The 12927-nt window shown below is 45.9% G+C and overlaps 1 protein-coding gene across 1 annotated transcript in view; it reads right to left on the reverse strand.

The window, feature by feature from the left end:
- HSPBP1 (HSPA (Hsp70) binding protein 1) overlaps nucleotides 1-12927 on the reverse strand; it is a 91014-nt gene that overhangs the window by 30169 nt on the left and 47918 nt on the right. Inside the window, exon 6 of the mRNA XM_082274361.1 lies at nucleotides 708-804. Within this exon, the coding sequence (XP_082130487.1) occupies nucleotides 708-804 (97 nt within the window). The remainder of the gene's footprint in view (nucleotides 1-707; nucleotides 805-12927) is intronic.

The following is a 12927-nucleotide window of genomic DNA, read 5'->3' on the forward strand; positions in this document are numbered from 1 at the left end:
GTTTCCACCTTTAGGGACACCGAGCACCTAGCCGCAAGGAGAGCCCTCTCAGCCTTTTGGCTTCAGGACCAGGTTCGTGACAGGTCAATCAGTCTGGAGAAGGAGCAGTATTGGATTAAGAAATCTTTGAAAAGAAGCTCTGGCTGCAATACTTGCCTTCCCTCTGGTACTACCCTTAGTCTTTTACTACGCTGGGCCACTGAATTTTTCTTCTTTTTTGTAAAAAACAGTTGGGCATTATTACATATATCTACAAACAGAAGCAAAAACTGCTAATGTTAGTATAGACTAAATGCATTTCAGTCATAGTTGTTAAAACTGCTAGAACATGGTCTACGAGGGAATGTTCACCTGGATAAATGGTACAAGGTGCAAGAGTCACATTATCCAAATGCGAGTATGGAAATAATTAACATGGATAACCTTGAAAGCATTGAAACTTGTAATCACCAGATTATCTAGATAGCAGTGGAAAAATACCTAAAAGCTTTTTGGAAGAAAAAAATAGTTTTTAAAATACCAGAAAGCAACAGTGAGCCTGGGAAAATCTACCTGCAGGGTCCATCAGTGGGATTACCTGAATTGTTTGCAGCAGAATATTTATAACATAAATATTCATGTATATTTTAGAATACAATAAAAGGCCTTTATTGTCATTAAAAAACATATACAATTAAATTTCAGACATGCATAAAATGTTTTTTTACCTGCATAGGGCAGAGAGGACATGTTCATGGAAAGGGCTATGCTCTGTGCGAAGCAAGGATACCAGTTGCTGAATCATCCCCATAGAACACAGTGTATCTGCAAAATCAATCATCTATGTTACCACTACATTTTCAATAGGAATCAATATGCAATATAGTACATTATATTAGAGATTGAGTACAAAGAGCATATTTCTCAATTTCTTTAATGTTTCTGGAAAAAGGGCTAAACTGTGAAAATATAAACTGAACCTGCATACAAAATTCTGGTTTCCTATGGAAGAACAGTGACCCTTATTTCTTCATCCATCAAACTTTCCCAGTCTGCTTCCTACTCTCTCCACCCTGTAACACAATACATCCCTCTCTACTTAAAGAGTAACTTCATTCTCCCAATCAACATTAATTCATTTTAGTCCTCATGCTGCTAGCTATATACATAGGAAAGTATATCATTTTTACTGGTTTTAAACTTTTTTCCTGCCTAGGCAAATTATGTCATACAGTACATCCCGGGAGTCTTCAGGAGGAGAGGAGGAGGGGTTGACAGCTTTATTTGCCAATGACCAGTCATCTGAAGGTAGCTGTATAACCCAATTGTGTAAGACTCTAGTTCCTGTGTCCTGCAATGTGCCCCAAAAAAAGATTTTGCAGCTTTTCGACCAAATTGTACAGCAAGTGATTCATACAACCACTGGTGAGAAGGGGGGGGGGGGGGCTTACAAAAGTCAGCTTTTATTCATAGAATCTAAACCTCTGTTCTGATATAAACTGCTTCAAAAGTGTTGGCTGAAGTTGGAACGCACAACAGTTGGGCTTTCATATGTTTGTCGATTACTTAAAGCATCAGAGTGAAGTTGTTTTACGGGGATAATGCCTGAAGCTGCATGCATCATCCCTTCAATGTAGAAGTGATTTGAGTGGCTGTAAACCTTTGACAAAGGAGCCATGAGCAGCTCTGAAACATGTTAGCCAGGACCCCTTTCTGCCTCCAGCGCCAGTATTCGGCATCCTGCAGCCACAGGAGTGGCTGGGCTTCCCAAAACAGTATATCATCTGGCTCCTTTTTTCCCCAAAATCGACAAGTAAATGCGAAGAACTACACAGATCCTTCTCTGTACAGTGATCCTCCCGACCCCTGGTGGGTCTGACAATCGCTACTCCCATCCATATGTGTAAGTTGCCATTTGTCAAATACATTTGTTGATCATGTTTAACGTTGCACTTAAAAGTGGCGTTCTGTGTTTGTTTTTAATTCATGCAGAGATTCCTTTCGCATCTCCAGGGAGCTTCCTTCTGAGAACTGCTTTTGCCTAATCGGTCCTTCGTTATTATTCCATTTGGACTTTTACTTGTTTTGTTAATGCGCTATCCACTATAGACTGACATGGCGCATTATCCTGCTGGAAGTAGCCATCAGCTGAGGAAGAGGAAGGTCCCTCGAAACGCATGCTGTGTTCCTGGACTCCAGATATACATTACTATCCCTTGGACTATTGACACCAGGTACGAGAAAGCCACAGCACTATACATGTTTACTGGGCTGTCAGAGCCATTTCCCTATTAACAGCCCGTGGCACAAAAATCTGTACTTTGTGCCTGTAGCAGCTCATTGTCCATCCATCTGCACCCTTTTAGGACTGTGCCTCCATCACAAGCTCACAATCTCCCGTGGACTCCCATATTATATACAGTATCTCACAAGAGTGAGTACACCCCTCATATTTTTGTAAATATTGTATGATATCTTTTCATGTGACAACACTGAAGAAATGACACTTTGCTACAATCTAAAGTAGCGAGTGTACAGCTTTTATAACAGTGTAAATTTGCTGACCCCCAAAATAACTCAGCACAGCCACTAATGTCTAAACCACTGGCAACAAAAGTGAGTACACCCCTAAGTGACAATGTCCAAATTGGGCCCAATTATCCGTTTTCCCTCCCTGGATTTAATGTGACCCTTTAGTGTTACAAGGTCTCAGATGTGAATGGGGAGCAGGTGTATTATATTTGGTGTTATCGCTCTCACTCTCTCATACTGGTCACTGGAAGTTCAATATGGCACCTCATGGCAAAGAACTCGGAGGAGCTGGAAAAAAAGAATTGTTGCTCTTCATAAAGATGGCCTAGGCTTTAAGAGGATTGCCAAGACCCTGAAACTGAGCTGTAGCACGGGGGACCAAGACCATACAGCAATTTAACAGGACAGGTTCCACTCAGAACAGGCCTCGCCATGGTCCACCAAAGAGGTTGAGTGCACATGCTCAGCGTCATATCCAGGGGTGTCTTTGGGAAATAGACGTATGAGTGCGGTCAGCATTGCTGCAGAGGTTGAAGGGGTGGGGGGTCAGCCTGTCAGTGCTCAGGCCATACGCCGCACACTGCATCAAATTGGTCTGCATGGCTGTTGTCTCTAAAGATGATGCACAAGAAAGCTCGCAGTTTGATGAAGACAAGCAGACTAAGGACATGGATTACTGGAACCTTGTCCTGTGGTCTGAGACCAAGATAAACTTATTTGGTTAAGACAGTGTCAAGCGTGTGTGGCGGCAACCAGGTGAGGAGTACAAAGACAAGTATGTACATATATATATATATATATCTCCTGCACGTGTATTTGATTGGCTAGGACAATCTTTAGCCATATATGAGTGAACGTTTCCTATATAGGTCACTCACCACGCACCCTAGGGTCCAGGATGGACATATATCTCTTCAGAATATGTGCCTACACATGTAGATCACTTGCATAAGATATAATAATATAGAATATGTTCTACATATATTGTGGTCGCCACTTGTTGAGTGAATGTCTATTTTACTTGCACAACCTGTCTGTCAAGCCTCGGTAGCCAAGAATCACACTGGTCGGGCTAAGTATTGCTTACTAACCATACCTACAGTAGCTCACAAAAGTGAGTACACCCCTCACATTTTTTAAATATTTTATTATATCTTTTTATGTGACAACACTGAAGAAATGACACTTTGCTACAATGTAAAGTAGTGAGTGTACAGCTGTATAACAGTGCAACTTTGCTGTCCCCTGAAAATAACTCAACATACAGTCATTAATATCTAAACTGCTGGCAACAAAAGTGAGTACACCACTAAGTCAAAATGTACAAATTGGGCTCAAGTGTAAATTTTTTGTGTGGCCACCATTATTTTCCAGCACTGTCTTAACCCTCTTGGGCATGGAGTTCACCAGAGCTTTACAGGTTGCCACTGGAGGTTGCCACTGGAGTCCTTTTCCACTCCTCCATGATGGTCTCACGGAGTTGGTGGAAGTTAGAGACCTTGCATTCTTCCACCATCTGTTTGAGGATGCCCCGCAGATGCTCAATAGAGTTTAGGTCTGGAGACATGCTTCGCCAGTCCATCACCTTTACCCTCTGCTTCTTTAGCAAGGCAGTGGTCATCTTGGAGGTGTGTTTGGGGTTGTTATGTTGGAATACTGCCCTGTGGGCAAACTCCGAAGGGAGGGGATCATTCTCTGCTTCAGTATGTCACAGTACATTTTGGCATTCATGGTTCTCTTAATGAACTGTAGCTCCCCAGTGGCAGCAGCACTCATGCAGCCCCAGACCATGACACTCCCACCACCATGCTTGACTGTAGGCAAGACACACTTGTCTTTGTACTCCTCACCTGGTTTCCGCCACACACGCTTGACACTATCTGAGCCAAATAGGTTTATCTTGGTCTCATCAGACCGCAGAACATGGTTCCAGTACTCTATGTGCAGCACTCTGTGGCGCTTAAAGGGTGTAAGAACAATTGTACTACAATAAAGAACAAAAGGAGGGGACCATGAGAGATAGAAGGCACAGGGGGAATTTAAAAGTCCATAGGCGTGTCACAGGGGATGAAGGGCATTAGAAGGACTGTATTAGAGTCCATCTGTGGGATCCAGAACAGTTCCAGGGGTGGATGGTTGCTGCTCAGGGCAAGCTCTCTGGAGGAGTGAAGTCAACTCTGCATGGATATGAATGAAATAAAAGGAGAGCGCCTCTGAGTGCAAATGAAATTTAATACAGCATAAAAAAAAATGTAGTAACTCACATGGAGGTAAATGTAACAGCGTATATCCTGAATGTCAGTGGCTCCATAGGTTCTTGGGCCCAGGGTGTCCTAGGAGACAAGGCAGAGTGCCAGCTTGCTGTGGTCTTCCGGGTTGGCTGGAGGTGGAGTCTCTCTAATGGCGCAGCACTTTTTTGGTATTACATTTGATTATTGTATGCAGTGAAAATATACTTGGTGACAGCTGCCGCTTACCTTTATAATTATTTTTAATACATTTTCACGCTCATTTGGTCACTAGACTGTTTATTTGGTTGCGCTGATTTTCATTTGTTTATTTCATGCTTTCATATTGTTTACAACAAATTCTGACCCCACCATTTAAATGTCCCAGCTAAAATCTGGACTCATCAGACCGGACAATGTTTTTCCAATCTTCTATTTTTTGGTGAGCCCGTGCAAATTGTAGCCTCAGTCTCCTGTTCTTAGCTGACAGGAGTGGAACCCGGTGTGGTCTTCTGCTTCTGTAGCCCATTTGCTTAATGGTTCGATGTATTGTGCGTTCAGAGATGGTATTCTGCATAGTTTTGCTGTAACGAGTGGTTATTTAAATTACCGTCTGCCCATTCTCCTCTGACATCAACAAGGCATTTTCATCCACACGACCGCCTCTCACTGGATACTTTTTCTTTTTCGGACCATTCTCTGTAAACCTAGAGATGGTTGTGTGTGAAAATCCCAGGAGATCACCAGTTTTTAAAATACTCAGACCAGCCAGTCTGGCACCAACAACCATTTCCTGTTCAAAGTCACTTAAATCCCCATTCTGATGCTCGGTTTGCACTTCAGCAAGTCGTCATCACCAAGTCCAGAGGCCTAAATGCATGGAGTTGCTGCCATGTGATTGGCTGATTAGTAATTTGTGTTACCAAGCAATTGAACAGGTGTACCTAATAAAGTGGCCGGTGAGTGTACTTGGCACAGTGCTGCCAACTGCAAAGCTTTGGCAACATCTGGGTCTGTGAAAGCTGATGTTGGGCCCAATTTGCACCTGAGCATTTTGTAGCTTAAAGCTCCAAAATGCTCAACATGAAAATTCCTTTGCACTTCAAAAGGTGCCTGTTCACAAGTGCCTGTAGCTTGACATTTGATGCTCCAAAAGCTACACAAGCTACTTTTGAGGCAGAATTGGGCATTTATGCCCCCACAAAATTAAAGAGTATCACCACTTTAACTGGGAAGAAAAAAAACAAACCCCTATTGATGATCAATGTACATTGCAAGGAGTTTAATTGTGTGTGTGTCATTCATTCTCAGTTTGCCATAGCCAAGTAGGTCTGAATCAGGTTAAAAAAACACTTCTTTATGAATGGCTTGACTGCTCAACTGAGTAAAAAAATTTTTTTTAAATTTCTACAGGTGACTACATTTTGCACAGTTTTGTTCAAAACATACTGAACAAAGCAGCGTCCTAATGCACCCTAAACACTGCTACAATTACCAGTACTGCTAACAGGAAGCACTGTTAACTGGAGCAGTGGGCAGGGGAATGGGTTGGACAGCTAGAGACCAGAGAGAAACTCAGGCATGTTCAGAAACTAGTCTGAACCTGCCTAAACTTTTCCTCCAGAAAATTGTGACTAGCCGCAAACCACCTTGACTTCATGACGGGGACTGCAGTGACTGCTTCCTGATGGGATAGCTCAGGTAGCAGGGGGCCTATCATAAAATGAGTGGGCCCGTGTGCAAGATCAAGAGTGGGCCCCAGGCATCGATAAATAAAGAAATGTTAGTTCCCAGTGGTGGCAAAAAGTGGGCTTGGTTTAAGGTGCGCTAAATATTGGGCGTGGGGTAAAGGGGTGTGTTTAGAGTCTGAGATGACCTACACAGTGCAAAATGTGGTAATGTTAATTAAGTAATGTACAGTGCGGAGTGTACGGCAGCAGGTAGTATGTGCGGGAGAGGAGTATGGGGTGTATGGCAGTGGGTAGCATGTGCAGGAGAGGAGAGCAAAGTGTACAGTGGTGGGTAGTATGTGCAGGGAAAGGAGTGCGAAGTGTGTGGTGGTGGGTAGTATGTGCAGGTAGAGGGGTGTGGAGTGTATGGCAGTGGGTAGTATGTGCAGGTAGAGGGGTATGGAGTGTATAGCGGTGGGTAGTATGTGCAGGGAGAGGGGTATGGAGTGTATGGCAGTGGGTAGTATGTGCAGGGAGAGGGGTGTGGAGTGTATGGCGGTGGGTAGTATAAGCAGGATGGTGTCAGCAGGACAGTGGATGGTGTCAGTAGTTATTTATTAATATATATATATATATATTTTTTACAATTTAGCTTTAAGTATTTTTTTAAAATGCTTTTTGGGGCAATGCACAGTGTCAACAATGGACACGGGGGGGGGGGGGGGGGGGGCGGACGGGGGAGGACACAGAGGGGGCTGGAGGAGGACACAGAGGGGCCCGAGGAGGGGGAAGTCAAGGGTGATTAGTGCAGTGGGTGGGGAGCAGTAACAGCAGGGCCACTGTTATAAATCATAGGGCCCCCTACAGCCTACCTGATGGGGCCCCCAGCCCCACCTCTGACCCCATATACCTGCCTAAAAGAATGCAGCTTTGTCTTCAAGGGGGGCAAAAGGGAGCACTGGTGCTTAGTCTGGGGAGATTGGGGGTCCTGGTGCTTTTGTAGGGAGAGATGGGGGGTATTGGAGCATAGTGGGGAGAGATGGGGGGGTCTTGGTGCTTAGTAGGGGAGAAAGGGGGTCCTGGTGCTTAGTGGGGAGAGATGGGGTCTTGGAGATTAGTGGGGGGGGGGGGGGAGAAGGGAGTCTTGGAAATTAGTGGGGGGGGGGGGGGGGTAAGGGGTCTTGGTGCTTAGTAGGGAGAGAAGGGGGGATCTTGGTTCTTAGTAGGGAGATACTGTATGGGGGGTCTTGGAGCTTAGTGGGAGAGATGGGGGATATTGGTGCTTAGTAGGAGAGATGGGGGGGGGGGGTCTTGGTGCTTAGTGGGAGAGATGGGGGGGGTCTTGGTGCTTACTGGGAGAGATGGGGGGGGGTCTTGGTGCTTAGTGGAAGTGATGGGGGGGTCTTGGTGCTTAGTGGGAGAGATGGGGGGGGGGGTCTTGCTGCTTAGTGGGGGGAGATAGGGGGTCTTGGAGCTTAGTGGGGAGATACTGTATGGGGGGTCTTGGAGCTTAATGGGAGAGATGGGGGGTCTTGGTGCTTAGTGGGAGAGATGGGGGGGGGGGTCTTGGTGCTTATAGGGAGAGATGGGGGGGGGGATCTTGGTGCTAAGTGGGAGAGATGAGGGGGTCTTGGAGCTTAGGTGGAGAGATGGGGGTCTTGGAGCTTTGTGGGAGAGATGGGGGGGTCTTGGAGCTTAGTGGGGGGGAGATATGGGGTCTTGGAGCTTAGTAGGGAGAGATGGGGGTCTTGTTGCTTAGTGGGGGGCGATAGGGGGTCTTGGTGCTTAGTAGGGAGATACTGTATGGGGGTCTTGGAGCGTAGAGGGGAGATGGGGGGTCCTGGTGCTTAGTGGGGAGAGATGGGGAGTCCTGGTGCTTAGTGGGGAGAGATGGGGGGGGTCCTGGTGCTTAGTAGGGAGAGATGGGGTCCTGATGCTTAGTGGGGAGAAATGGGCAGGTCCTGGTGCTTAGCGGGGAGAGATGTGGGTCTTGGTGCTTAGTGGGGGGTGCTGGTGCTTAGTGGGGGGGGTAGGGGGTCCTGATGCTTAGTGGGGAGAGATGGGGGTCTTGGTGCTCATTGGGGACAGATTAGGGGGCACTGCCAGTCAGTCGGGGAGGGGGCACTGGTGCTCCTAACCTGGCTGCTCTATCTATATGGAATGCTGTGTAGAAGAATCACCCCCTCTCACTTTCCTTCTCGGCTGACATTTCTGGTCTGAAGGGATGCCAGGGATGCCAGTGCACTGCTAGCTCAGACGATCTCACTAAGGTCCCTTTCACACAGGCGGACTGTTCAGATCCGCCTGTCCGTTTTTTTGGCGTATCTGAACGGATGCCCCATGCATCTCTATGGGGCACCGGATGTCAGCGGAGACATGTCTGCAGACATCCGATCCATCAAATCTGGACGGATGGAAACCCTATTTTCCATCTGTCCAGCGGATCCGACAGATGGTCCGTTCCCATCCGATTCCCCCATAGAGAACAGCAGGGACCTGACAGCTCCGTCTCTGCACACAGCGCAGAGACAGAGCTGCCATCCGCCTGCTCAGCGGGGGATCCACCGACAGACTCCCTTGTGTAAAGGGGCCTAAAGCAAAATAAAACTTCCTCTGTTCCCTTATCGGTTAGACCCTGACTAATCACTCATCTATTGCAGAGCCCAGCAGAGGAAGCCAGCACTGGAAGTCTTCCTTTGCTGCTGCTTTTTCTTTACTTGTCTGAGCGGTCACTACAGGGGCATCCCAAGCATTCCTCCACTTGTGTGTCGGCTGGGCCACCGAAGCCGTCATACCGCTGTCACTCCTGCTGTCAGCAGTGGTCCCCTCCTCCCTTCCCTCCTTCATTTAGGCTCCATTCACACCTGAACGTATTGTTTTCAGGTAAAAAAGCAGCTCATGTACTTTTTTGAGCTTCAGGCGACAAAACGTTCAGGTGTGAACAGGGGCCATTTAAATGAATGTGATTTTGCTTGTTGGGCGTTTTGAGACCTGAGATGAGCGTTTTACCAGCTGAAAAACGCTTAATGCGGCACCTGGGGCCCTCAGGATGAAAAGGTTGGCCCCTACCGCTGCACTGATCATCCCCTAACATATCATCCATGTGTGCAGGGTGGGTCAGGGCACAGTGGGTCTGTCCCCGCTCAGAAGGCCGCATCCAGTGAACACCCTGCACACATGGATGATACGCCACTGTCAGGTAAGTTTAGAATAGTATCCAAACAAGCCTGTGCTCATCCCCACTGGAGACTGGAACCTCTGCTTTTGTGTGAGAGTCATGGTCCAATGTTCTAGTGTGCTGCCAGCACACAGGATATGTTAACCCTTGCTGCAGCACATAGTACCTAAAAATAAAAAAACAACAACCATATTTGGTACCGTTTATAAAGTCTGATTACATTACACTAACATATGTACAAAATTCAAATCGGACTATAACTTCACCTAGACTACAAATTCTATCTAGTTTTCCGGGCATATTTTCATGGTGGAGTATGTGGCCAGATAGGACTACAATCTAAGGACCTATTCAGATGGATGTCAGCATTCAAAATGTTCTCCAAATGCCTAATCCTATAAATATAGGTGAATGTACACATTCACGTTAAAGACCAGTGTTTGGGTTGCTTCACATTGCTATTCTTGTTGAGTGTGTATAAAAACAACAGGTGTTACACATTAGTTGTGCATTCATACAAAATGGAAAGAATAACCTGAAAGTCTATTTCTGTGTTAGATAAATAGCAGGCATGAAACTTTTTAAACCGTTGCCTAAAGCAACCAGTCAAATCTCTACATTTCAGACCTACTCTCTTAAGCTAATGGATTCTAAAAAGCTATGTAGGGACCTTAGTGCCATTAAGAGACTAGTATATACATAAGATGGTAAAAAAATAAAAACACATCTTTTTTGCAGGTAAAGAAAAAAAAAAAAGTGTATTTATGATTTTTAAGAGGAGCCTGGAAAGGTGATTGTGGATGCAATGCAGGACTCCTGCAGACTTGTCAGTGTTTCTGTCTGTGCATATTCTGTACGGGCAGGCAGTTACATGCAGCGAAGGAACTACCTAGAACGCTCAACAGTGCCATGGTAGTTCATTGAGAACTACAAGCCGACAGCCACAAAGGCTGTCGGTACTTGTAGTTTCTCGTTCACAAAACTCTGAATAAATACCGCAGCAGGGCAGCGAGCGGGGAGAGGATCCCCCACTTGTTGTCATATGGTATGCATTTGAGCTGCTCAGGCTGTTAGGAAGTGTAGTTCTGTGCCTGCTGCTGTGAGTGCTGGCTGGGAAGGAGCCCACTCACGCTTAAGACAATGACAGATAAGAGCAGAAAATCCTGGGAGCCGCACATCAGAACAAGACCTGCTGTGCTTCTACAAGTGGCAGTCCCAGCCTAAACCCCTGCCGAATGACCTGGTGGAGGTCCAGGCTGAGACGGTCACTGGTCTACACACAGCAGGTCTTGCTCTGATGTGTGGCTGCCAGGATCTTCTGCTCTTACTAGATGCAGCAGATGAGGAAGACGCTGCAGGAGTGGGAACATGTCCCCCCCTAAAAACGAGGGGAATGTGTAACATGTTCCCAAAGGTGAACTTGGCCTTTAAAATTCATATTTCGGCTTGAAGCAAATGTGCTAGGGTTGAATCACCATTCAGCCTTATACTGGACCATGACAATGAACCCTCTGCACCAAAATTCCCAGCTGTGCGTACCTTAAGGAGACCAGATTTTTAAAATGAAATCCGGGGACATATTTTTTTTCTTATTGACAAATGGCACAGGACTGTATAATACACAGAGCGCTGGGCATAGGACTGCATAATACACAGAGCGCTGGGCACAGGACTGATAATACACAGAGCGCTGGGCACAGGACTGCATAACACACAGAGCACTGGGCACAGGAGTACATAATACCCAGAGCGCTGGGTAGAGGACTGCATACTACACAGAGCGCTGGGCACAGGACTGCATAATAATACACAGATCGCTGGGCACAGGACTGCATAATACACAGATTGCTGGGCACAGGACTGCATAACACACAGAGCACTGGGCACAGGAGTACATAATACCCAGAGCGCTGGGTACAGGACTGCATAATACACAGAGCGCTGGGCACAGGACTACATAATACACAGAGCGCTGGGCACAGGACTACATAATACACAGAGCACCGGGTACAGGACTGCACAATAAACAGGAGGATGTTAGGCATAGAGTGCAGGGTTCAGAGGTTTGCTATGCACAGAGGACACTTCTGCCCCCACATCCATAACTCACCTCTGCACCCTTCTCTCACAGATTATCTCTGCAGCCACCTCTTAGCCCTTCCCCCACAACAGCTAAACTCTCCATGCAGCTGCATCAGCTCAGACCCTTTCTCCCCCTCTGCCCTCACCTGTGTACAATCTGCTCACCTCCCGGTCTCAGCCCTCACAGTCAATTTTGGGCTCTGCCTCTCCTCCACTGAACAGTAGCTAGAGCGGCAGTGAGATTGTCCTTCCGGGGGGCGTCTGCATCTGAGCCACCAGGCTGTTTCTCAGCCAGCATGGGATGCCCTGTCTACATTAATCCAGCCCTGAATCCGGGGACAAAACCAGGGACAGACTTGGACCGAGGACAGTGTCCTTAGTCCAGGGACTGTCCCTGGAAACTGCGGACGTCTGGTCACCCTAGCCTACCTACCACAGCCATTACAAAGCAGTCTTACTCATGGTGCTGAATTGTTTTAGGCTGCGATTCAACCCTAGCACATATGTGCAATGCAAATGCATAAAGCACAAAAAAAAAAACACAATACAAAAACCGCATGATTATGCAGCAGCACTAGTGTAAACCTGGGATCAAGCAGCTTTGGTGAAGACTTCCAAGCATACATGTGCTGACATGTATCACTTTTACTATCAAGCCTAAAGAAGGCAAGGTCACAGGAGTGGCAGTAAAAAGGATTACTATGAGAATAAGTGAAGTTATATTTACAATTTTTTTTCTGCTGCTCATTTATAATAAAAAAGGTATGCCATTAAGAAATATAAAATATCCATACCTATTCACAACACGCAAAATCAGATATCTTACTGAAAAAATAAACCTGTCTTAGGCCTCTCACACACTGTTTAGGCATACAGGATTTTTTATTTTTTTCTAAACTGATAAATGAAGCCCACAGTTTTTAATGTGCCTGAACACACAGGGCCATAAACCTGTGCTGCATATAGATCAGTAAAAATAAATAAAATATTTCACATTGCTGGACAGTATTTTACATGTACAACACATTCCCCAACAAAAAGCCAGAAAAATGGTTTGCTTACGAATACGCACATTTACTATACTGCCCCATGCTTGTGTTTTTATGCAATCGTTTTCTGCCAGGAATCAGATGATGTTCACACATCAGTACAGTGTGCAAGTAACCTTACATGCTAAAAAACAGGTTTCAATGCAATCAAAAAAAAAAGAGCATAAATTTTACCAACTAAAATTCCGCTAAAAATTTAAGCTGAATTA

Source organism: Pelophylax lessonae, assembly GCF_965119305.1.
Source record: "Pelophylax lessonae genome assembly, chromosome: 12".
In the NCBI taxonomy this organism is placed as follows: domain Eukaryota; kingdom Metazoa; phylum Chordata; class Amphibia; order Anura; family Ranidae; genus Pelophylax; species Pelophylax lessonae.